At 50.1% G+C, this 24,399-nt stretch overlaps 7 protein-coding genes across 7 annotated transcripts; 5 read left to right on the top strand and 2 right to left on the bottom strand.

The window, feature by feature from the left end:
* The first annotated feature begins 3,446 nt into the window (after positions 1-3,446).
* Positions 3,447-5,366, top strand: BKA67DRAFT_686025 (MOSC domain-containing protein). Its single transcript, XM_046109020.1, has 3 exons — positions 3,447-4,692; positions 4,752-4,863; positions 4,927-5,366. The coding sequence occupies exons 1-3, from the start codon at positions 3,796-3,798 to the stop codon at positions 5,274-5,276; spliced, it is 1,359 nt and encodes a 452-aa protein (XP_045963630.1). The 5' UTR covers positions 3,447-3,795; the 3' UTR covers positions 5,277-5,366.
* A 5,534-nt stretch (positions 5,367-10,900) lies between these two features.
* Positions 10,901-11,604, top strand: BKA67DRAFT_529649 (uncharacterized protein; the record flags this gene model as incomplete). Its single annotated transcript, XM_046099105.1, has 2 exons — positions 10,901-11,185; positions 11,308-11,604. 2 exons carry the CDS (start codon positions 10,901-10,903, stop codon positions 11,602-11,604), a joined length of 582 nt encoding a protein of 193 aa, XP_045963629.1.
* A 742-nt stretch (positions 11,605-12,346) lies between these two features.
* BKA67DRAFT_544632 (uncharacterized protein) lies at positions 12,347-14,170 on the bottom strand. Its single transcript, XM_046101279.1, has 3 exons — positions 13,638-14,170; positions 13,266-13,478; positions 12,347-13,177 (listed from the first exon to the last, which is right to left on the bottom strand). The coding sequence occupies exons 1-3, from the start codon at positions 14,035-14,037 to the stop codon at positions 12,621-12,623; spliced, it is 1,170 nt and encodes a 389-aa protein (XP_045963628.1). The 5' UTR covers positions 14,038-14,170; the 3' UTR covers positions 12,347-12,620.
* A 1,226-nt stretch (positions 14,171-15,396) lies between these two features.
* On the top strand, positions 15,397-18,116 carry BKA67DRAFT_686021 (P-loop containing nucleoside triphosphate hydrolase protein). Its single transcript, XM_046109019.1, has 2 exons — positions 15,397-16,004; positions 16,070-18,116. The coding sequence occupies exons 1-2, from the start codon at positions 15,622-15,624 to the stop codon at positions 17,727-17,729; spliced, it is 2,043 nt and encodes a 680-aa protein (XP_045963627.1). The 5' UTR covers positions 15,397-15,621; the 3' UTR covers positions 17,730-18,116.
* Positions 18,117-18,668: 552 nt separating this feature from the next.
* BKA67DRAFT_15652 (Mss4-like protein) lies at positions 18,669-20,353 on the top strand. The gene is made up of 5 exons (XM_046095145.1): positions 18,669-19,291; positions 19,368-19,460; positions 19,571-19,617; positions 19,681-19,879; positions 19,960-20,353. The coding sequence occupies exons 1-5, from the start codon at positions 19,055-19,057 to the stop codon at positions 20,278-20,280; spliced, it is 897 nt and encodes a 298-aa protein (XP_045963626.1). The 5' UTR covers positions 18,669-19,054; the 3' UTR covers positions 20,281-20,353.
* A 10-nt stretch (positions 20,354-20,363) lies between these two features.
* On the bottom strand, positions 20,364-22,044 carry BKA67DRAFT_544620 (uncharacterized protein). The gene is made up of 2 exons (XM_046101278.1): positions 21,228-22,044; positions 20,364-21,172 (listed from the first exon to the last, which is right to left on the bottom strand). Exons 1-2 carry the CDS (start codon positions 21,822-21,824, stop codon positions 20,432-20,434), a joined length of 1,338 nt encoding a protein of 445 aa, XP_045963625.1. The 5' UTR covers positions 21,825-22,044; the 3' UTR covers positions 20,364-20,431.
* Positions 22,045-22,338: 294 nt separating this feature from the next.
* On the top strand, positions 22,339-23,461 carry BKA67DRAFT_529644 (WD domain-containing protein; the record flags this gene model as incomplete). The annotated part of the gene is made up of 2 exons (XM_046099104.1): positions 22,339-22,740; positions 22,799-23,461. The coding sequence occupies 2 exons, from the start codon at positions 22,339-22,341 to the stop codon at positions 23,459-23,461; spliced, it is 1,065 nt and encodes a 354-aa protein (XP_045963624.1).
* Between the last annotated feature and the right edge of the window lie 938 nt (positions 23,462-24,399).

Here is a 24,399-nt window from a genome sequence, read left to right as displayed (position 1 = left end):
CATTTCCGTGTTGGTCACTGAGCGGGACGACGCTAACACGGATACGTGAATTTGATAGCCTCACCTTGCGGTGAAGACAACAAAATATATTAATTGCGAGGATGATGGATGTAGAGATTCTACTTGTATGATTCCTTTTTCGGAAACCAATGTATTTGGACTACCCTGCGGTTCTTGAGTAGTGCATCCCAGTATACTCTTGCTCTACCTGAAGACTCCATCAATAATAAACTTCTAATATGACAGGCATGATTAATAACGGACAGATTGCCCACACTGGATCGTTATATTAACCCAATTATATAAACATACGGGGGAAATGCCATTTCATGGAGCCATGATGGGTCAGCAATACCGGAATGTGCTGAGGATCGCCCTGACAATGCAACATCAACGGCACTTCAATATGCGGCAACGTCAATATTAAGACAAGGTCATGCTATATCTCCTGTCGCCCTGGCAGCCGCTCTGCAACTCAGCTAATGACATAAAGTATGTTCATCAACATTGGAAATTGAGACAGTGAAGGAGAGCGTTTGGTTGTAATGCATTCGGATCCGCTCCCACGCACGGCCCGTAGAACTATACCAATGTGACTATATCAATGCTGTGCATTGTTAGCAATGATAGGTTGGCTAGATTCGAAGAGCCGATGCAGCCTCATGCTTGAAGAAGTATCTTAACACCCACGCCCACCACCAACTCCTTTGTAAAACGCTCTGGTCAACATGGTAATGGAAGCTTTGATCCTACGTAATGAACTAATTTCGACGGAAATATGCGGCACCCTGGTGGCGCTTTGACAGTGAGCATCGACCTCACCACCACAGCCGTGATATGCGTAGCAATCGAAAGAACCTTGACTCCAATTATCACATGCCAGCGGCATAAAATGCAAGGAAATCGTAAATTTGCTCGAGAAAATTACAGTGTTCAACACGATGTAGGCTAGGGTCAATAGGATTGCTACTTCCTTGAGTGGAGCATTGGTCAAGTCCTTGAAGGCGAACAACCCGAACGCATTCCCATGTCACTCAATTGGCCTGACGAGGAAGCGCCGGAAACAGGCGGCAAATCTTGTAACCTCGTGTCAAGGGCATGGCAAGTATATGTGGAAACACTCCATTGGGTTCATGTGGCGCTTGACTTTCAGAGCTGTCTCGACAGCTATCTTAACCATACCGCCAGCATTCTGATATTATAATATCCCCCCCCCCCCCCCCCCCCCCCCCCCCCCCCCGGTACCCCGGCCAGGAAGCCTGATTCCCTGGCAAGTCTTGGCGGATTCCGTCAGATTATCTCGTTGGTTACCAAGTGGCTCTGACGCGGCACCCAATATGTTTTTAATTGAGACGATTGATACTTGTCACAACTACTCGACACAGTCCACCCTTAGTGCCCGGCGCCTGCAGAAGCAGGCTCATGACGGCAGCTAGCTCGTCAAGTCACGGGCAGCATGCTTCGAAAAAGTCAAGCTTCATCGACCGTTACAGTACATAGTAGTAGAAACACGGCTCGTGGGGAAGCAATTATGGACCCACCCAAGGTTGAATTTCTGGGTTTCGAGAATAACCGGCAATGCTTGGTAACATCATCGGAGATCATGTCAACCAAAGGAAGCTAATTACCGGGGATGGATGAATGGCAGGCGTATCATGGGCCTTGCTAAAAAATCGTAACGAAAATGCGACAAACGTCTATTTCCCTTGTCGAGCCTGCAAGGGGCAGCGCACAAATACGTGGGATATGAGATGTTGTGACAGGGCATATGGTATAGGTCCAGCAATGATCGATTGTAGGCGGTTTTCCACAATATGGACAGATCAAGATCTACACGAAGTTAACTTTACGAAACCTCAGACCATTTTGCTGTAACATGAAGTAGACTCCACCTGGCGCCACGCTCCCTCTAATCTGTCTCTACCTGAAGCGTTCGGCGCTTTCGACGTCGGCCTACTGCTACCGCCCGCTCGTGAGCTATACTTCTTCTGTTTAGGCTCTTTTCAACGCTCATGGACGCCTTTAGTGAAGCGGTTGGTGATAAAAAGCTGAATGCCTCCAAGAATAGCGTAAACCATGACGCCAATGAGACTCGGTACCTGGCATTAGCTTCGAATTGTCGGCGCCGATAACTCCGACAAGAAAAATTAAGTATTGGCGCTAGATCGTTGCATGATACCATTCGCCTTTCGTCATTGATGCTCATGGCTCCGTTTATTGTGCAGGAAGCGTCAACTTCCAGGTTTGAGAATCTTATTAGGCTTAACCTGATGACGTTTCGAGCTCCTTCATCATCAAGTGGTCGATCAAGCAACGTTTCAGCCTCAAAAAGGGCGAGCGATGATGTCTTCCCGTGGAAATGGGATAACTAGTTAGTGGGATCAGGGGCAATGGGCATTGCACCCCGTTAGTGATGTACACCAGTGTGACGCTGCAAATGTGATCTGCTGCGAAAAGAGGAATAAATGAAATGATGCCTTTCTAGCATTTGGTTCTAAAGACCATACGTCACGACCACCAGCAGGAGTTGATTCGAACATACGATGGTAATTCCAAAGGCCCGCAATGCAAAACTTTCTTTCCCAGGTGGCAGATGCAAAAGCGCGTACATTCCTCAACTGAATCTTGGGTGCTATATCATGGCAATAATATAGAACCAAATGGGTATTTCACTCACTCACTAACTTTTAGCGGTAAAATGTTGGCGAGTCTACGTATTCTTGGTGTGCTTTCAGTTTGCCTATGGTCGCATGCAGTGCATTTCTTTTTGACAAGCCTGAAAGTGGAAAGCGTGTCATAGCCCATGTTCGTTTTCTTGTAATGAGAGAGTCTCATTTGATGATATACGAGCGCTCATTGAGAAGATGTCTGTATTTTGACTTCAGGCTCAATAGATGAAATTACGACGCTCGCTAGCGAAAATGCCACCTAACCAAACCCCAGCCTTTTCCATGTTGCACTGCACGATAGAGCTGAGATTCCGGGCCGAGGAATGCGCCTCAAGACGGCTTCACGGTTTGGACGGAAAGCCGCAGCGTGGAGAAACTATGTGTTCATGCTTTCAGCCTTGGTCGTCTCACTGCCCTCGACTCCTGCACCTCATTGCATCTTTGGCAACCAGTGCCGTGCCATGGACCGTAGGCATGAATCATGCTCGCACAGCGTCATCCAGCCAGTGGCCAAGCCCAATAGCATAAGCTACGCAACTTTATACTCACACCATGCGACGTTGTAATTTTTCACTCCATGCCGACTAAGCACTTTATGTAGAAAGGCCGAGTCTTTCAGCGCTACCTTTCCACGGGGTTTCGAATCCCGTTAAGCCTGATGTGGTCCCTAGTAGTCATCAAATCGGTCTTGTGTGACTGGACTTGTTGGTGGACACATCAATTAAGCATTGGCTGTGAAGAAAGCAGTTACACAATAGATTGCAATAACGTGCATATACGTTTGTAATACAGAAAAGTGAAGAGAAACGGGAGTTCGAGTTCAGCCGGTTGCGCACGTGCCCTCACCTCCTGGGCGTCTCAAGTTTCATCACGCACCATGTCGCGCGTGCTTATCGTGCTCCTGAAGGAGCGTCAAATGTTTCAACAGGGAGGCACTCTAGATTTGACCTGATCACTGAATAGAAGCAAAGTTTTCCCTCTTTTTTGGAAGACCAAACGTGTTGCGTTGCTTTTGAGCCAGAGTTGAGCCGAGCTTCACTAAACCTTAACTTACACAAAGCCGGTAACCTGCGCGATATCGGCTCTGAGCTTACAGAGGCACAACACCAGAACTCCGACATTCAAGATGGGCGACCTCACGCTGGAAGCCATAATGAACATGGACTCCAGTTCCATATGGCTGCTTTCTGTAACCCTTCTAGCGTTCCTGATCCCGGTAGTCATAATACTACCTCCTGTATCACCGGCCAAGAGCGATGCGCTCCTGCAGACCCATTCGCTCGCCGGCCTGGCGCCATCCAAGAGCAATCTGAAATCACAATACACACCGCAGATTCACGAAGCCAAGGATGGACAGAAGGCCAAGGTCCAGGCCATGGTCATCTACCCGGTCAAATCGTGCAAGGGTATCGAGGTCTCACAGGCGCGCGTGCTCCCGCAAGGGCTAGAGTTTGACAGACTTTTCACGTTCGCGCAGCTCAAGTCGCGGTTCCCGGTGCACGTGGACCCGAGCGCAGAAAAAGACGAGAAGGACGGGCATTCGTGGACTTTCATCACCCAGCGGCAGTTCGCGAGGTTGGCGACCGTGACGGTGGAGCTGTGGTTGCCGGACGAGATGAAGCTGCGCAAGCAGAGCATGAAGACGAAGGAGGCGTTTCTGATTCTTCGGTTCCCTTGGAAGAAGCCCGGCTGGAGAGGTGTCGTAGACACGATCTCTGCGAAGCTCACGAAGGGGTGGCTGAAGGGAGAGCCGGAGATCGAGGTCCTGCTCCCCGTGGATTTCCCCGCGGCGGAGCAGGTCAAGGCTAGGGGCTACACCTACGAGGATGTCACCATCTGGAAGGACACGTTCCGCGCACTCAATATGGGCCAGGAGTTGCCCAGAGAACTTCAGTTATACCTGGGTGTCAGCAACAAGCTGGGACTGTTCAGGATCGACCCAGGTAATCTGAGAGAGGTCCATAAAAACGCGCCCAAGAAGGAGGTGATCGGATGGCAGCCTGTTGTCGCCTTCCAGGATGGAGTAAGCTTTGCCTTGCACAACAGATGCGGCCCACGAAAGTGTCAGCTAACAGAACACAGTATCCTCTAAATATTCAAAATCTTTCCAGCGTCCAGAAATTCGCTGCTGAAGTACCCAAGGACGAGGACCTCAAACAGCTCGATATCATGCGCTTCAGAGCCAACATCATCCGTAAGTTACACTATCACAAACGAAATCCTGACTGCCGGGTAATGAAATCTAATCATTCACCAGTGACCGGCGCGCCTGCTTACGACGAGGATACGTGGAAGCAGATCCGTCTCGAGCCCGGCTCTTCTGGTCTCTATAGCTCCGTGTCTCTGAACATCTCCTGTCACACGACCCGTTGCAAGCTGCCCAACGTGGATCCTGACACGGGCAATCGCCATGCAGTGCAGCCGGATAAGTCGCTTCGTGCGCTCCGAGACATTGATCCCGGTGCGCCGAAGACTGGATGTCTTGGTATGCAGGCGTGCCCGCTGTTCGAAGGGGGGCTGGCCGATGAGGATAGAGTGGGATGGATCGGCGTGGGAATGGAGATGCAGGTTGAGCAACGGGGAGAACACCATTACCTAAAGGACTAAGCACGACTAGATAAGTTAAAAAAAGAAAATAAAGATAGATCTCCACCGCATATAAGTCGTAATTAGAGCAAACTACGCAAGAGACCTAGCGAATGTTAGGTTGCATTCAACAGGGGCACGTGGACATGGTCATGGACATACTGTTATATGTATCTGGAAATATGGTGAAATTGAAGATCAAAATGTGCCGCCAACCCTTGGCTTTACCCAACCGTGCAATACTAATGCTTCTAACCTCGCTTGTGGAACCTAGGAAATACAATGGTATAGTGCTTCCAATAATCCACACACGACCTGTCCGTCATAGCCTTGTCATTACTCATCACTATGTGGTATCCTCATATTTACTTCAAATCCGCAGGCGTTAATGCCTGGACGTGACTTGTACCCTCGCTAAACCTCGTCCTGAAAATGCGGTTTGCATTCTGGAACATACCATCCTTGAGCGAGACTACAATGAATTGTGAACCCTTGAACCGCGTCTTAATGAGGCGACCGATGTTTTGTGTATGCGACATATCCAAAGCCGCATCAACCTCGTCCAGAATGTACATAGGCGCAGGCTTGAATTGCAGAAGGGCCATGATGAGGGAAAGGGCAACCAGTGATCTGCAATTTGTTAGCCTCAAGCCACAACCACCGTGCTACAGAGATTGGAAGTCACATACCTTTGACCACCTGACAACTCCGTCAAACTTTGCTTCCACACCTTGCCCAGGCACACCTTGACCTCGAGACCCTCGTTGATGGTCTTGCCCTCTGGCGGGTCAAGCTTTGCGAAACTTCCACCAGGCAATAGCTCTGCGAAAATATTTCCAAAGTCCCCATTTACCTTTTCCCAAGTCTGGAGGAGAGCTTTCTTCTTGTAATCGTCTAGACTGACAATTGTCTCTTCGATCTTGCGCTTATCTCGGATGACCGTCTTCATCATGTGTTTCAAGGAAACCTCTTTTTTCTCGACCGAGTCAATCATGTTCATGACCTTGGGGTTGATCTTCTTCTTCATGCCCTGGAAACGATCGGTGAGTGTCTTGAGGGTCGACTTGCACTCGATGATGTTTTGACCCTTGAAGTCGTATGGTGTGCCGGTGCGACCAAAGTTATCCTTCTCGTCCGCGATCCACTCATGTGCGTGCTCCATGCGCTCGAGTTCTTGTTTGGCCTGCTGCTGCTCCTTGTGGAACTTCTCCACGGTATGACCTAACTTTTGCATCTCAAGGCCTTCCTCGGCGATACGGGAGTTCTTGGAGCGAGTTGCCTCCTCTAAAGCACGTAATTCGTCGTCGAAAAGAGTAAGCTTGGCTCGTTCGTCGTCCAATTGCGCTTGAGCTTCGTCATGTGTCTCTTGCAGTGTAGATTGCTTCTTGATAAGCTCTTCAACCTCTTCGTGCTGGGACTTGATAGCAAGCTCGACTTCTTGGAGCTGCTCTCGCGCCGCAGCAAGATCGCCGGAAACTTGCTCAGAGTCTAACTGAGCACTCTGGAGCTCCTTCTGGAGACTCTTGACGGCTGTCGAGTTCTTTGCTAGCGTCGCTCTCAGCTTATCCAACGAAGCCTGAAGCTCGACTAGCTTGGAATCTTTGTTGTTCTCAAAGTCCTTCATATCCTTCTCAATACGCTTGACATCCGCGCTAGCCTCGACTTGACGTTTTTTCGCTTCTGTACTATTCGCCTTGAGCTGAGCAATCTGTTCTTTCATGTTCTCAACCTCCTGTATAATGGAAGAGGACGAGTTGCCACTGATCTGTTCTTGGGCAAGCTTGATTTCATGGGTCTTGAGGTCGAAGTCTTGTTTAATCTTACGCGCTTGATCAAGCTTAGCCTTCTCATTTGCCATCTTTCCATGAAGACTAGACAGCGATAGTTGAGCATCTCGGAGTTGTCGATTAATTTCGTTGAGCTTCTGGAGAGTAACGAGGACACCACTGGAGTTCGGCGAGCTGCCACCAGAGAGTGTTCCTGAAGGGTCGTAAGAGTCACCTTCAAGAGTAATACTCCTCATTCTCACATTGGGATCAAATGTCACTCTTTTGGCGGTCTCTGCATCTTCACAGACAAGAGTATTGCCGAACACGAACTCCATCGCTGCGGATACTTCATCATCGTAGCCAACCAATGACAAAGCCAGGTTGACTTTGCCAGGCGCAATTCTTTGGGCAGTGGCAATGGTCTGTGCCGATGCCTTGAAAGCCGAGATTTTGTTAAGGGGGATGATGGTGACTCGCTTTCGTAGCTTGCCTCCTTGAAGTAATTGGGTACCGGTGACTTCAGTATCAACAACCACGTTGTATAGGCGGCCGCCAGCACAGATCTCTAGTGCCTGCCCAGCCCGTGTGTGTACTTTGTCGAGGGTGAAAAGCTGGGCAACGAGACCTTTGACCTTCGAACGGTCAAAATTAGGCGTAGGGTCAGCGTAGTTGAAATCGATATTGGCCACCTTACGCCTAAGGGCATCCGCTTCCTGTCTCAGATTGCGGATAGATTGCTGTAATGTCGACTCTTGCTTGTACATATCCTCTTCTTGGCCTGGCTCGAAGCCAAGCTTTGCCCATTGCGACTCAAGTTTTTGTGATTGAGCTTGAAGGCCTTCGATGTCCTTGAGCAGCGACGCGTTTTGCTCCTTTGCTTTCTTGGCGCGGGGTTCTTCCTCCTTTATCCTCTTTTCAAAATGGATGATCTTGAGTTTTGCTTGTTCCTGCTCTGTAGAGGCAGCTGCCGCTCTGTTTCTGGCGTCTTGTAGTTGACCCTGGTAACCGCTTTCTTGACCTTCCTTGGATGCAACACCGGTTTGTAGTGTTTGCAGCAATTCCTCTTTCGATTCTGCCTCTTGGTGTTGCCTCAGATCTTCCTCCTTGGCGGTGTCGTACTTCGTCTTGATTTGCTCGTAAGCTTCAGTCTTTTCCTTCAACAAGGCTTCGAGTTCGGCAACATTTCGCTCCACTGACGACTTGCGTTCCTCCTCTTCAGTCTTACTTGAGTTCTTCAAGTCCATGACAGTCGCGAGACGAACGAGCTCGTTTGAGTGCTTCTTGACTTCTTCTTCAAGCGCTCTGGCTTTGCCGCCCTTCTTGAGCTCCTTGTCCCGCTGCGACTTTACCTTGTCGACCTCTTCTTGGAGATTTGCGATTTCGCTCTTTAATCTGGCAGCCGAATCTTCAAGATCTTGTCGTCGCTGCTTCTTGTTCTCCAGGTCTGTGCCAGACTGCGCTAGTCTTTCCCGATATTTGATGTAGTCGTGAGCCACAACGACCCTGGTCAACCTCTCGAGGTCGTTTTGTGTTTGTTGAAAGTCCAAGAAAGCGCGCTTCTCTGTCCGTAACTTTTCGAGCTTTGGTTCAATCTCATCGTTTAAAAGCTCCTTGAGTTCTTGCAGTTTCATCTCCTTCTTGGCCATGGTCTTGAGCGCCTTGTCCCTCCTGTCTTCAAACATTCGTGTGCCGGCTGCTTCCTCAATCATGGCGAGAATCTCAACCGCCTTCATGTTTAAGACTTTTGTGATCCGACCCTGCATGATCAAGAAGTTGGGATTGTTGATGTTGAGTTGAACTGACTGGAAGAGGTTCTGGACTGTTTGTTGCTGTGCTCGGTGACCATTGATCAGGTACTTGGTTGTGCCTCCAAGGACGATCTGTCTAGTAACACTGATAGTCGCATATTCCTCGAAACCGATCGGCGACTTCTTCTTATCCCTATTATCGAAGACAATCGTGACGCTCGCTTTCGTGACACCTGCTTGACCTCGCTTGTAGATCAGGTCCTGTGTGTACAGAGTCAGCATTTGCAGACCAACTTTTCGAGGATTGGGGCGGGCGTACCTGTAGGTTTTGCGCTCGCACCGTCGTCAACTGTGTAATGCCGAGAACGAAGCAAATCGCATCGAGAATATTTGACTTGCCCGAACCGTTCAGCCCGGTGATTGAGTTGAAGCTTTCATCCCTATGCGACCTTGTCAGCGCTGTCTGAACACATGCCCAGAATGTGTGCCTTACCATCCTGATATGACCGTTCGCACGGCATACGACTTGAAGCCGTCTATGATCAGCTCTATAACCCTCATGTTGTCGGCGGGGTGTCCGTTGCTGCTGATCTGACTGCTGTGTTTGTTAGTACATTGGTATGACTTCAACTCCTCGCTGCCCGGAGCCCACCATAGACACTTTTGCATAAAGATCAGTACGCGTTTATTTACCAAATAATGCGCCCACCAATCAGCACGGCCATAGCTCTCGCGCACAGATCATTTGTGGCCGACCTGTCGCCAGGAGCCCATGTGGGGTAGCTTACAGCCCAGCGGTGAGATTCTGCCGGGCGGTGGAGGTCGGCAGTAAGTTACCGCTGCCGAGGGTTGTTACCTGGGCAATTGCTCCCAGCCCGTAGAACTGCTTCAACCTTAGCTCTGTTCGTCACACTTTTCCCTACCCTATGGTTGAGATTTGCTAATGGAAGATATAGTCTTTGCCTTTTGGGTATGCTGTCCATTACTTCCCCGTGTCTTTGTAATTTCGCTGACTCCTTTACAGCTTAGATCAAGGTCGGTTTGCCGTTTCCGCCTGGGGCATTATCCAGCTAACAACCCTACAGTGTAGTATCTGTTGTGAGTTTGCACGACCTTGTGCTTCGTGGCACATGAATCTAATACCTCGACAGCTTTTCAGTTTAATATCTGAAATTTCCTAATGGAAAATGAATATTAAAGTTATTTTTATCTCCTAGGGGCCGTCCTCTGAGCTTGCTCATGATGGCTTTCGCTGTGTCCTTGGCCCCTCACTATAGCCTCGTTAACGCAAAAACCTCATCATTGCAGCTTCCAACCCGCTTGGGAATGTGAAGATGATCGCTTGTTCGCTGCCTTGGGACTTGTCTATGGGGGCAGTTCCCCACGTGTCCTTGGTCCCCTCGATATTTATCACAGTTTGTTTCATTGAATGTGGTTTGAGTGAGCCACATGCGGCAGTATATGTCTAATATAGCAAGCTTCTCCCAGACTAGTCTAGAATTTGGGTATGCTAGGTATGATAAGATGCAAGCTATAGACAAAGATTGGCGAAGTCACACAAACTCAACCTGCTTAGCTGTGATAGCCAGCCCAATAGCCCCTCGCGAATGCTTGCACCTACAACTCGAGACGGGGTGCTCACTGTTGGCGTACTCAGTCTCAGACAGCAACGCATAGGAATTCTCGTCCACGGAGGTAACAATTGTTCAGTGTCAACATCTAACATGATTGTAGTTGAAGTTCCCGCTCGAAATCTATACGTTTACATACGGAGTAAACTGTCCATGTTCAGATATCATGACTGCCTCTGAAGCCTAGACTAGTCTAGTCCATAATGTATATGATCGGTGCCAGTAAAGGCCGATGTCGTCCCCCTGCCGGACCCGGACCACGATATTACAGTAGCCAGATCCCAGCTCGCCAAGCCTCCACGCCACGCGACAGCTTGATTGCAGTCCATTACCAACTCGTTACTTATGTACTGAGGTCATTTAGCACATCGTCGCTTTGTCTCCTACACAATAACCCTTCCTCCGTTCAACACACTTCTACCACCAGCCGCCACCCCCCAATCTCACCATTTAAAGCCTGTGCTATCAACTACCGAGCAGAGTGCATCCAATTAAACATGGCAGATGAACAGATCTCGGTCTCGTCACTTATCTTTATTGTAGTAATCTCCGGTCTAGCAATCCGGTACTTCTTCTTCTCCGCATCTTCGTCCTCGCAAACAGGACAGAGACAATCAGCACGCGATGCAGCTAGCGCCGCGAGAGCAAGGGAAGCCGCCGTCGAGAGGATACAGCAGATGTTTCCCCAGGTAGACCGCCGGACGATACTGTGGGATCTGCAGCGCACAGGAGGCAGCGTGCAGAGTACGACGGACCGTATCCTGAGCGGAAGAGTCTCGACCGTGAGTCATTGTTCTAGCAGCACATTTCCCCGGGTCGTCCACTCGTGCCCCGTCATCACTAATCCCCTGCCAGCGGGCAAGGTGACGAGGTGACAAACATCGGACTAACAAGTTCATTACAGCCCCCCATCACCTTCCAACCCCCACCGCCGCCGAGCTCTCCCACACCTCCCACGCAGACACAAGCGGCGAAAGCCCCGGGCAAGCCGGCAGAGCCCGACCTGATCACCCGGTACAATTTGCAGAGCAAAGTAAGCCAGGTGGACGATGACGCTACGAACGACAAGAAAGGCTGGAGCTCGAATAAGGACGACCGCCAGTCAGCACTGCAAAGAAGGAGGGACGAGATGATCCTGGCGGCAAGACGAAGAATGGAGGAGAAGATCAAGGTTGAGAAGGAGGCGGGCAAAAGCTCATGATGGACGCAGCATTCCTTGATGGTGCAGTGCCCGGACTCGGGAATACCTAGCCCGGCAGTGAACAGACGTGATATTTGCCAAACCTGGTACAACGCGCAAGCCATGCAACTCATTGACACTTGGCCATACTCGCATTAATATGTCAGCCACAAGTCCGAGTAAAGAATACCCAGAGATATTATGTGATAATCTCGAGTTGGAACCCATTGACGACAGGTCTACACATTTCGTAGCGGAAGATGATGGTGTGACCATTGCTGCTCAAGGAGGACTTGGAGTGGTGTGGTCGAGTCTGTAGAATGAAAATTGGACAAGTTCATTGTTTAGAGTCTCATGCTCTGTGGTCGATCATTCGCTTCTCCGTCTTCAGCGGCGGCGTGGTGCTGTATCTTTGCCTGGATTTTCTTGACAATACCAAGAATTAATATTGGTAGCATCTTGTGAGCAACATCTATCCGGCCTGTTTGAGCAGATATATAGTTGGCGAATTCGCACAGGTAGCCGAACCTGGAGATGCCCAGGGACTAAACACGAGAGCTCGCATAAACGCAGAGGTGCCTAGCATCAAGCATTGGTGAGAGAACACTCATCTTGGCTATACCATGCTTTTGGATTCCTTTCCACGAAGATCAAATCCCCTAGCGGCTTGTTCTTTTATTCCAGGGTCTAGTGGTGGTTGTCTCATGGGCAGCCAATTGCGGGTATGCATAATACATTTTTGTATCCGCCCAAGGGAGGACTATGTCCATCGAAATGCAATGTTCTATTCGCTGTATGATGCTATCCTAGCCAAATCTATAATTCTATACGCCCAGTGATGCTAATTTCATGATTTGCGTCCCTATTCAACGCCACATTGCCTCCAAGTTTATGTAAGAAGTCATGCAACCGTGCCGGCAATATGCTCGACCGGAACATGCCATGCATAGGCGTCCAGGTTGTGAGAAAGGCCATTGGCTATAGATCTGTCCTAACGGGGATGAGCAGTTTTGGCGTTATTGGCGGCCAAATGATTTTCATGTTCTGGGCTGTTCCTTTCTTGTATCCTGCTGCCGGATATGGTCCATACCTTGCCCGTACCCATCTTCTATCCCACTGAGAACGCTGTCCATGGTCCAGGAGACAACATGTCCGAAGCGGCCATCGTTCATCGCATTAACCCAGGCGGTGAATACAACTCCATGTTTCACAGCCGCGTTTACTAATCCGTACCCGTTCGTTGTAAGCCATTGGATTATACTGTACTCTCGCTCCAAGTAAGCGCCAATCCGACATGCTGAGAGCAGGAAACTCCAGAGCACATGAGCGTATATAACAAAGACGACGACGGCGTACTTCACGGTGTCGGCCAGGAACGTCCTGCCCCTATCCGTGGGGCGGGCAATGGCGATTTGTGGCGCTGGATGCGGCTGCTCTGCAAGCCAAGGAGCTGCACAGCGAAGTTTGAGGGTTTCACCATGATCAAGCTGATCTGGACAAGCCCGCAAATAATACGCGACCGCATCTATGTAGGCATCACGTTCAAAAGACGGATCATGTCGCTCGTTGGATGCGTCCGCTGCAAGTTGTGCACCTGTGGGCTGTGTTAGTTGTTAAAGTTCCACAATCACATGTCAGGCGCTATAGCAGCTTAAAAAGAACGAATATCGGGCGCAACATACCTTGGCGTGCGTATCTCCACTTAATGCCGGAGGGTGACCATCGCTGATCGACGGCATCGTGAGGATTTCCGTTGAACTCACGCGGCAGGCGTGGTTCGCGAGTAGGGAGTTTGCGATCATATGGCTGCATTCGCGATGACGGTTCGAGCAATCGCCGATTGTCCAGATTCCGTCTTGTGTCTACCTCCTTCACATATCGCAAGAATTGATTTGCTGCGAATAGGTCAGCCTCTTAATCTCCTCTTACCAAAATGGCCAAGTTTCCAAGAAGAATCCAGAAGCTTTACTAGGCATTTATAACCCCATGAAGACACTGGGCAACTTGTAGAAGGCCCAAAGACAAATCAGACTATATATGACTACAGTACTCACCCAGTTGCTCGTAATGCACATTGCTCGGTGCTTCTTGGTCTTCCATGGCGTCTTCTGGGTACGCCTGATGATCCTCGCTTGTCATGATGGACGATAGTGAGGTCGATGCCGAGTGGCGGCTGAAAGTTGATGATGCGGATTCGGAAGAGGATGAATCTGTCGAATCAGCATAACTACCAACGTTACTGCTGCTGCTGCTGCTTGCACTGGCAAATATAGACGTAAACCTTGAACGGCGTGTTTGTTGTGGTTGTTGGTCATTACGAGACGTGCCACTCGTAACAGCAGACTGCATAGATCTGAGTAATTTGAGCTGCGCGGGCATTGTAGGCAACCTGGATTGCAAGGAAGCAGGCAGCATGCCAAAAACCTGCAGGCCGTAGTCGTCCACTGATTCCATAATCTTGTTGAGAAGGTAAAGGGAGGCACTTGGTTGTGCGCGCAACCTTGTTTTAAGGGATACGGACGCAGTATGTGCTTATAAACTTGACAGTGCCAACAGGTTTGAAAAATGTTGATTCTCTCATTGACGTACAGACTACATACAAAAATAGCTCGAAAAACCATGGGCTTGACCAGGGTAAAGTCGGAACTCATAAGGCTAGGCCATGGACTACATGCAACGATGAAACTCAAAGGGCCCTTGCACATGCTGGCTGGGTTGTGGTTGTGGTTACCAAAGAGCTCCTTCCAGGGGGTCCAGTTTAAGGTTTAGATTTTCTTTAGAGGTCCTACTGTATACTATCATACGAGCAGTGAAAACGTCGGCCATGTTGAGAAGAAAAGCACCCCGAAACAACGAGCACTCACGGGTTCTGCCAGGCCGAGGGGCAGTTGCTTCGCCAAAGGTGAGGGGCAGCATCACTTTTCTGATATTGCAACTATTCGCGTACAATTACGTGGGCGGACTTGGTTAAGGTTGGGAATTCACGAGACGCTTCAACTTAAGAAAGTTGCCGAGCACTCTCTTGCTCTTTGCTCGGCATGCGTATCACCTGGTACAAACGATAACGATACGCCTCGTGAGGCGCAGATTGAACAGGTGCAAAGAGGACAATCTCATAGTTAACTTAGGTAGCCGATTTCCACTGCAGTCGAGGGCTGTCAAATTGCTGCACTGGAACCAAAACCAGTCGACCCAGACTCCATAGCAGCAAAAGCAGCTAGACAAGCTGCAAGAAATTTCGCCAAATAAGCCACTCAAGTGTTATATACAGAGCCAATGTACACTTAAATCCCGAGTTTCAGGTATGGGCGCTGGCTATGTCGACGTTGTCGTTATCTTTGGCGCATGTTCAAGGACACTTGCCTGAAGTCTGTATTCTACTGTAGTTATGCTAGGTTAGGTTAGTCTAGTGCGATGTGTGATCATAACTTATCAGTTTCTCCATTGCCACGGCGGACATCATGCTTGGTAGCTCGATGCAAGATAGCCTGGCTTCCTGGGAGATAATTGGTTCAACGATTGCCTGGCTTTGAGCTCAGCTTATGGCATAGCGCAAACGTCGGCGTTGACATGATCTTGCAGATGAGATGCTTAGTGTAGATTCATTCGAATGGTTTGTAGGCATGTACGGAGTACGGAGTACTGCAATAAGAATGAGTGGGCAGCGAGGTGAACTCGGAATGTCGGGTGGATCCAAGGACGCTACTTGTGCAGATTGATTGGCTTGGAACAAGCGACCTGCAGTTTGTAAGGGGCCCGAAAAGCGTCGCAAAAAAGGGTCCTGGTTTGTTCCATATGGACCGTGCCCAAAAAATTTCATTGACGCAGGCGAAAGTCGAGGCAAATGGAACCCGATAAGGATTGCTTCTATCGCGCGAGAGAAAGAGAAAAAAAAAGTTGTTTTCTCCCATTCTCGTCTTGTTCCACATCCTGTAAAACAGGAAGAGACTACTTCCAACGATCGCCCTCAGTCCATTCATTTACTGTATTTACGAGGTCTACTGGTCTTCTCTTCGCTTTATTTAATATCTATTTGCCATGTTCAAGGCATCTTTTCCGCGACACGCCCGTCTGGGCAATGTCGCCCGTCGCCAGCTCTCGACCATCTCATCTTTGCGGCCTGCCCTGCGCATTCAGTCGCTTGAGCAGCAACAACCCAGCACAGCCCGCCTATCTCTGCGACCCAGCCTACTAAAAAACCTAGCCCCCAGGTTCTATTCTGCTGAGGCTGTTGCTGAACAGGAGAGCAGCCATGTCTCCGAGCCCAGCGTTAGTTCTGAACTCATCACAAAATTCGCCGATCTCAGTCGACTAGGTGTCCACGAGAAGCTCATCTCCTCCATCACCGAGGGCATGGGATACAAAGAAATGACGGATGTGCAGTCTTTGACAATTAACCCAGCCCTGCGCGGCACAGATTTGTATGTGAATCCCAAACTGCCATGTCCTAATGTTTGACAGTCTTACTGACTACGTTTTTCAACAGGGTCGCACAAGCCAAAACCGGCACTGGAAAGACTCTCGCTTTCTTGGTCCCCGTTCTGCAACGCTTATTACAGGAACACCCCGAGCTCGCAAACCGAAATGCTTCCCGCCAAGCCTCGGTCGGTGATGTCAAAGCCATTATTATGTCGCCCACCCGTGAGTTGGCCGAACAGATTGGAGTCGAGGCCAGGAAACTAGTCAGGAATACCGGTATCGTTGTCCAAACTGCCGTCGGTGGAACAAGAAAGCGGGAGTCTTTATACAAGATGCAGCGCGAGGGTTGCCACATTCTGGTCGCCACACCCGGTCGTTTGGAGGACATTCTTTCCGATCGCGAGACTGGAGTGGCCGCCCCCAACCTGAAGGCTTTCGTTCTCGATGAAGCTGACCGTATGCTCGATGTCGGATTCTCCGATGCGATCCGTAATATTCTTCAACTCGTGCCACCCATCAAGGAAGTCGACCGCCAAACCCTATTGTACTCGGCAACAATTCCCCGCGATGTCGTGCATTTGGCCAAGACCTTGGTCAAGACAGATAATTTCGAGTTTGTTCAGACGATTAACCAAGACGAGGCTCCTACTCACGAGCGGGTTCCTCAGTACATTGTGCCATGCGCTGGTTACGAGAACTGGTTCCCTTCCATCCTCGAGATTGCAAACAAGGCTACCGAGTTGGCCAAGACCAACCCAGAGGCTCCTCCTTTCAAGGCCATAGTTTTCTTCTCCAACACTGCTACCGTCGAATTCGCCTTCAGCGTCTTCTCCAACACGTCACTTGGCCGTACAAACGGTTTCCCCATCTTCGACATTCACTCCAAACTTTCGCAGAGCCAGCGTACCAGAAACGCAGATGCATTCCGTCGCACTAAGAGTGGTATCCTGTTCTCATCTGACGTTACCGCCAGAGGTATGGATTTCCCCGGTGTGAGTCACGTCATCCAAGTGGGCTTGCCTCCGGACAGAGACCAGTATATCCACCGTGTTGGACGTACTGGCCGTGCCGGTGCCGGTGGAGAGGGCTACCTTCTTTTGGCCAAGCCGGAGATTGACGAAGCCCGAGCACGTTTGCCAGGTCTGCCCATCAAGCCCAACCACGATATCGAGGCCGCGAAGCTTGACCTGGCCAGTGATGAGCCATCTGAGGAAGTAGCCAAGTATTTCCAGGACGTCGAACGGGGTTATGGAAGAACCCGCCCCTACGAGTTCAATGGTGTCTACCACGCTCTACTTGGCCAGAAGTTTGGCCGAAGACTCGATGCAGGAGATGTTGTTCAACTGCTGAACAACTGGTCTCAGCTGGGTCTGAAGAGGGAGCAAGTTCCTGCCATCAGCCCCAAGAGCGCCAACAACCGTGGTCTTACAAGAGTTCCCGGTATCAGGATTGGCCACGATGATGAAGCACCCCCGCCTTCCGATCGCGGCCGATCCGGTGGCAGAGGAGGCTTCGGTGACCGAGGTGGTCGCGGCGGTTTTGGCGACCGAGGCGGCTTTGGTGACCGAGGTGGCTTTGGCGACCGAGGCGACCGCGGCGGCTTCGGCTCCCGAGGAGGAAGCAGAGGCAACTCCTTTGAGGATAGCTTCTCTTCCGCAAGGAGCGATCGTGGTGGCAGCCGTGGTGGCAACCGTGGTGGAAACCGTGGCCCCCGACCCTCGTTCTGAGGGAGAAAGAATTACTAGTTCATGAGGCGTTCTGGAGATCCTCATGTGTCACACCTATTCGATTTGGGCCTTTTCCGGTGTTTTAGTAATTGAGAGCGAGTACTTGTAAATTATTGGCAGCGTGGGGAGGGGCTGCCACAGGTCATTGTATTACAATAGGGGATCAATCTCCGGAATCTCTGGCGAGAGCTGTATCTTTATTGTCATGTCGTTTGGCGTCAAGGGACTGTATAAAACGGATTGGGTCAAACAATGGCATCTCAACGATTCCAGACTGGGAAATCTCTACTTTACACATGTACGATGGAGAACGAGGACTGCTGTTGCAGTCACGCCTAGTATATGTACTTCACGTACTCGATTAATTCAAAAGAAAGTAAAAACGCGCTCGCCTTGCCTCAAAGAATAGTGTGCCATTACATAGCTATGTTGCATCAGTGTGCGGCAGTCCGACCATACTGTGGGCGTCTCGGAACCGCCGAAGTCAGCATTGCTACATATTATGGACAAGACGGCGGCATTTCGATATTCAATGGTCCTCGTTCAATCTGACCAAGCGGCCAGAGAGTCCGAGAAACCACCCCAGAGCCAAAGACAATGACCGATCGTCCCCACAACGCAATTTGTTCTTCTGCCATGGGCCATGGCGCCAGGCAACAATATTGCTTCACTAACCCATGAGTCAGCTTCATGCACCTCATTCAAGGAAACGTACGTTGCTTCACACATGGTGAGATCAACTGAGGCCGACCTGGAGCTGCATCAAATCCCACGGACAACTCGGGTATTCTCAGTACTACCGTGTGAGTCACCTGATAGCGCGGCAATATCGTGTTTAATTTCCTAACCCGCATGAATGGATATCTACAGGGCACGCGGCGCGAGCCAGTCAGGACAAACTCTCAAAGCCACTGACGGCTGAGCGCATGTGCTCAGCTGTCTCTCCAACAAAACCAATCCCCGCATCTACTGTAAGCGATCGTAGCTTCCTCAGGTGTTTGTGGATCGGTCGGTTTGTGAAGCTCAGCGTCTAAGAATCAGGCAGAAGTCTGTCTCACTTTTTTATTTTTTATTATCGAGGCGGTCAACAAAAATTTCAGTTTGATATGAAACGGTAATGTGGTGGTTAGCTTACACATGTAGGGAGAATTCAAGTATAAGACGAAGTTTGTGTCGCTCTGATTTTTGACAGTGTCGCAACCCCATGTTTCTTTCTATGGTAAATCCCATTGCCTTAATTCGTTTCACTTGTCCAAAACACGACAACAACCACAATACAAACGAGTTCCTCTTAAGTCATCATATTATTCTCCCCAACCATCAACATGGCTGACCAAGCAGCGCCACTGAAGACTTACCGTGGCAACTGTCACTGCAAGGCACACGTCTTTGAGGTCAGACTTCCGGAACTCAAATCGCTATACTCCTGCAACTGCAGCTCGTGCACCAAAAAGGGTATCCTCTGGTGCTACCCCGAGAAGCAAAGTGACTTTACCTGGATCAGAGGCGATGAAGGCAGTCTGGCCGACTATGCCTTTGGCAAGAAAGGCATGCACTACAAGGTGAGGCGGATACGAGAGAGGAGCATGGAGGCAGGGGAATATGTGAATTGATGAATTAATTTTTTGACAACATTAGTTCTGTCCTACATGCGGGGTCTCCCTGTTCTGCATCGGCTATTTCGAGCCTCCCCAGCCAGGCGAGGAGAAAAACCCAGCTTTTGCTCTGAATGTAAGTCAAGCTTCTCTCTCTCTCTCTCTCTCTCTCTCTCTCTCTCTCTCTCTCTCTCTCTCTTGCGCGCGTTGGACTTTGTGAGTACGTACTGAAGCAAGAAACAAAAGGCACGAACGTTTCAAGACCTGGACATCTGGAGCCTCGAGACTAAGCTGTAAGTGGCCAATATAACCTCTGAAGCTGCGTCCTTGCCCTATAACTGATCCCGCATCGCCAGCATGGACGGTGCATCATACGGTGCCCCCTTCAAACCAGCCAAGTACGCCGGTCACCCGCCGCAAGCTGCGCCGGAGAATGCATCAACATATCATGGAAGCTGTCACTGTGGTGCTGTCAGAGTTGCCATGAACTCGTCTCCCCTAGGCGAGACGCATGATGGCCGCGTGGTTGAATGCGACTGTAGTATCTGTGGTCGAGTAAGTATCCTTTCTCTTTGGGCCATCTGTCTTGGTGGCCACCGCAGGTGTTAGTGCGTGGAAATACTGACACGTTACAGTACGGCGCGATCTGGGCATACCCTCGCGAAGAATACGTCGCCTTCGAGGGCGAAGAGAACTTGAGCTACTACAAAATGGGCAACGGCCTCTTCAACAAGGGCTTTTGCAGAGTTTGCGGCGTTCCCGTGGAGAATAAGGCGGTATCGATGAGCGAGGAGCAAAAAGCCGCCTTGTCAGAGGTTCACCGATCCTGGCATGATCGCGGACATGTTTACCGCGGTCTCAACTCGAGGGTGTTGAACGATGTGGACTTGGGTAAGTTGAAGAAGGAGCGTGTTTATGGGTGGAAGGGCATCCCACCACAATACGAGAACCCTTGAGATCTGAGGTCTGAACGCTTGAACCAGGTCTATAGATTGCATAACAAGGTGTCAACGAGAGCTGCGCGTTTCTACGATCAATCGCATCGACTAAGAACCGTTTCATTACATCATATCTATGCTCCCTCATTTCGTGCTAATATCGATGGTCTCAAGGCTCACGTGCAGAAACCGCCGCCGAGTTTTGTGGCCCCTTTTTGTATTTATCCTTATCCCAACTCGGGTTGCCGTTGTCGTCGAAATCCGCCCACTGGAAGAATGAACAGTTTTCCTTTCCTGGAATATAACCGCCATGACACATCCAGAAATACTTTCCATAGTTTTCTTTTCTCTTCTGCACCACTTTGAGCACGGCCGGGATGCTACACTTGCATTTCGGTGTAAACTTTGGATGCAAGTTCGCCTTGTAGTCTCGATAGGTGACATTAATCCTCCGGTTGCCAGCTATTGGATGCGGGTCGATCGCCTGTGCGGGCGCGATCGAATGTTTCCACTCTTCTTGCATCTCTGCATGCATGACTAGCAACGAGTTGTGCGGGAGGTGAATAGCAATTTGGCCTTCCAAGTCTGCGTCCTCGGAACCGCTGTTATTGGCGTCTTTAGGAACAACCCTTCTGACACGGAATTCTCGTGCAACTCCTAGGGAAAGAGAGCCGATGACAGCTCGCGGGCCTAGATACGTGAGCTGATCGCTGTGATAACCAACGTTCTGCTGCGGACCGTCGTAGCAGTTCACAAAAGCAGCATTTGGCTTCCACGTGTCAGGGGATTGGAATCTGAGCTTCTCTCGATTGGGATACTTGGTTTTGATGCGCTTTTCTATCTCTTTGTTGACGCCTTCCTGGACCAAAGGCTTCACTCGAAGGAGCTCTGCGGTGATTCTCCTGACATCCTAGGTCCGCCTTTAGTTGTGATATTTGAGGGTAGAGCTGATCCGTCTCACTAACCGTCAGCCTCGCGCCATTATAGAAGTACTCATGCTTCTGAATATTGAGTTCCTCGTCCGTCTCCACGTAGAAGGTAGAGGTATGCGGGCTTTGCACAACATTGTCAAAGAGCTTGAAGGTTATCTTTTCAAATGTGACAGACTCTTCTAGCAACTCTCTGAGAAGATCGTTTGCAACGTCTGATGGCAGGAAGTTATGAATGATACTGCATGGCGTATGTTGAGCGATGTCATACGGATCATACAAATGAAGTGTTGCACCTCTCTTGGACATCGACTTGGCCTTCTTGGGCGATGTGAACTGCGGGCCGTCTGATGGAGCAGAGGAGTAGAGTCTCAAAGATGTTTGTGGGCCAAGGACGGCTCGATTTTGGGATTTCCTGTCTTCCCTGGGCGGTTCGTAGCTCAAGGCTCGCGATGCCGCATCCACAGATCCGTCGTGCTCGAGGAGGCACTCAAGCAGTGCCTCCTGGCCGACGTTCGGAAACAAAGAGGCTAGAATTGCCAGTTTGACGTCGGTTGATTCGTTTTCCTCACCTGGTGGCTGTTCTGATATCGACCCTGATTTCCGTTTCTTCCCCTTCAGCCATGCCTCCATGGTGATGGCGAGGAGGTGAACTCTCTCGATATGAGATTTGGTCTCGTGCGGCACATCACGTATGTATGTGTGCTGTGACCTCCCGAGGCCTGGAAAGCTTTCATGTATGGCGCGTAGAATGTTTACATGTACTTTACAGAGTGAGAGATTCTTGTTTTAAAGATTTGCGAGGGCATCTATCTAGTCTGACTAGACTAGTCTAGAGTAGACTAACCTCAGTATTGACGATGACATGACAGCCTGTGAAAAGACCTAGGTTAACCTAGACTGCCCTAGAGCTTAGCTGCATCCCCCGGGGCCTAAGGTCTAGGGTCTCGGAGCTTGTCGCCAGTGGGATGAACCCCCCCGTAACATCCATGAATTTCATCAGAATGGATGCCGAGGCCCCCGCCCCTCGGCTCAAATGCCACCCCAGAGTCCATTCCAAGTCAGACAACCTTCCAACACCTCAAGGTGTCCATTCACCATCTTCAAGCATCTTGCACATGTTGTCTTGCCTTCACCTGCCTTAGCTATGGAGGCGCCTATGCTGGAGTTCCGGACAGCCGGCTTCAACCCATATGCAGTGAAATACTCGCCCTATTACGACTCGCGCATAGCTGTCGCATCGGCCGCCAACTATGGCATTGTAGGAAATGGGCGGCTGTTCTGCTTAGCTTTGGGACCGCAGGGGATACAAGTCGAGCGAACGTTCGATACCAATGACGCTCAGTATGACCTCGCCTGGTCAGAGGTCAACGAGAACCAACTGCTGGTAGCATGCGGCGACGGCTCCATCAAGCTATACGATACGAATGTTCCCGACTTTCCTGTAATGAACTTCCACGAACATAAGCGCGAAACATTCTCGGTGGCATGGAGCCCGGTCACAAAAGACACCTTCGCCTCCAGTTCGTGGGATGGTACGGTAAAGATTGTAAGTCCAAGTGCTGTAGGCGGAGCATAGCTTCCAATTCTGACTTTGCCTTCTCCAGTGGTCACCGGCAAGGAAAGACTCGATCAAGACACTTCCCGTCGGCAACTGTACATACAGCACCTCGTACTGCCCCTCGAACCCCAACATAATATCCGCTGTCTCGACAGATTCACATCTTCGTATCTTTGATCTACGGACACCAATAAACGCTCAATACCACCTCGTCAATAAAATACCCGTACATGCAGCACCCCCTGTGCCACTCCCCCCAGGGATAGCACCGCCTGCAATGCCCGCCGAGATTCTGACACATGACTGGAACAAGTACAATGATACCGTCATCGCAACGGGCGGTGTGGATAGAGTAATACGCACGTTTGATATTAGAGGTACCACTCAAGGCCCGACATCGCTCATGACGGGACATGACTATGCGATTCGAAGGCTAGCATGGAGTCCTCATGCCCGCGACATCTTGATTAGTGCAAGTTACGACATGACTGTAAGGGTGTGGACGGATGGATCGACCATGTCGGGACCACACGAGGGCTCTTCGCCTATCAAACCTGGGGTACAGCTCGGCGTCATGAACAGACATACCGAGTTTGTCGTCGGTGTGGACTGGTGTCTTTTCGGCGTTGGCGGGTGGGTAGCGACCGTTGGCTGGGACGAGAGAGTATTACTCTGGGATTCAAATAACCTGATTCGAGGAAGAGGATGAGTCTTGGGAGTTTGAATGCAGCGAGAACTTGGGTGGGCTGAGAGAAAGGGCTTCGACATGATGACAAGCTGTTCAGGCTCATATAGTCAGTCCCCTGCATAAAGCGGGACTTCAGAGCACTCAGAGCAGAGACAAAGGGTTCTACAAGAACCCTTTGTCTAATGTTGCAGGAGGCTACAAGATACCAAATGGTATCATATACTTCACGACAATTTTCAGGGAAGAGGCGGCAGCATTCCAGTAGCTGTTCGCACCTTGGAAAGATCGTCGAAAGGAATGCCCTCGGAGGACATGCTAGCCAGGACCAATTGGCACCGGCCCATGTCCTCTCGATACGGTATCTTGTTCAGGGTTCAAGTCAGTCACGAGAGCTATATACGATGGCAAATCCCAATCATACGAAGCGCATCTACATTCAAACAGGCTTCTGGAGATCTGCTTGGTTGGAAGTATATGATACCTTGCCAACCTCTACCAACTTGTATATACTTACCTGAGTCAAAGGCCCAACTTGGGCAACTCATAATGGCCTCTCGTATATGCGCACCTCCCTTGCGATAGCTTGCACAATTAGTGAATTCAACTTGTCCACTTCCGTGTTCTTGTCTACGCAGACAGAGTAATGTGCAGAGGTCAATTATAGCTTTGCTGTGAGATCATTTCCTCCACCCCTAGACAATGTGCAAACCAAAAGGCCTAAATCGATACTGAAATTTGCAAAGCCCAGCCATGAAACAAAGCCAGGGCGACAGCGAATTTACAAGAAAACAATGACCCTCCGTTGCCTCCGGGGCTGGTATGCAACGTCAACCCGCTATGAGGGAGTCAGTACAAAATCTCTTGGGAGAGGAGGGCTTCAACACGATTGGGGGATCTGGTGGTTCCTCTTGTCTTTGATACCAGTATTTGCGATCTTTTTTATGGACACCCCTTGATAC

The sequence above is a fragment of the Truncatella angustata genome, assembly GCF_020726525.1.
Source record: "Truncatella angustata strain MPI-SDFR-AT-0073 chromosome Unknown BKA67scaffold_1, whole genome shotgun sequence".
Classification (NCBI taxonomy): Eukaryota; Fungi; Ascomycota; class Sordariomycetes; order Amphisphaeriales; family Sporocadaceae; genus Truncatella; species Truncatella angustata.
Note: the sequence above shows the minus strand (reverse complement) of the source record. Positions and strands in the feature narration are given on the sequence as shown.

Coding starts and splice junctions, on each gene's coding strand:
- BKA67DRAFT_544620 (XM_046101278.1), bottom strand. CDS start 21,824: ATGGAGGCATGGCTGAAGGGGAAGAAACGGAAATCAGGGTCGATATCA. Junction 21,173..21,227: donor ATAATGGCGCGAGGCTGACG/GTTAGTGAGACG, acceptor AGGCGGACCTAG/GATGTCAGGAGAATCACCGC.
- BKA67DRAFT_686025 (XM_046109020.1), top strand. CDS start 3,796: ATGGGCGACCTCACGCTGGAAGCCATAATGAACATGGACTCCAGTTCC. Junction 4,693..4,751: donor TTGTCGCCTTCCAGGATGGA/GTAAGCTTTGCC, acceptor AACAGAACACAG/TATCCTCTAAATATTCAAAA. Junction 4,864..4,926: donor CTTCAGAGCCAACATCATCC/GTAAGTTACACT, acceptor ATCATTCACCAG/TGACCGGCGCGCCTGCTTAC.
- BKA67DRAFT_15652 (XM_046095145.1), top strand. CDS start 19,055: ATGGCTGACCAAGCAGCGCCACTGAAGACTTACCGTGGCAACTGTCAC. Junction 19,292..19,367: donor AGAAAGGCATGCACTACAAG/GTGAGGCGGATA, acceptor TGACAACATTAG/TTCTGTCCTACATGCGGGGT. Junction 19,461..19,570: donor ACCCAGCTTTTGCTCTGAAT/GTAAGTCAAGCT, acceptor AAGAAACAAAAG/GCACGAACGTTTCAAGACCT.
- BKA67DRAFT_544632 (XM_046101279.1), bottom strand. CDS start 14,037: ATGGAATCAGTGGACGACTACGGCCTGCAGGTTTTTGGCATGCTGCCT. Junction 13,479..13,637: donor TGTGCATTACGAGCAACTGG/GTGAGTACTGTA, acceptor ACCTATTCGCAG/CAAATCAATTCTTGCGATAT. Junction 13,178..13,265: donor GTGGAGATACGCACGCCAAG/GTATGTTGCGCC, acceptor CACAGCCCACAG/GTGCACAACTTGCAGCGGAC.
- BKA67DRAFT_686021 (XM_046109019.1), top strand. CDS start 15,622: ATGTTCAAGGCATCTTTTCCGCGACACGCCCGTCTGGGCAATGTCGCC. Junction 16,005..16,069: donor GCCCTGCGCGGCACAGATTT/GTATGTGAATCC, acceptor GTTTTTCAACAG/GGTCGCACAAGCCAAAACCG.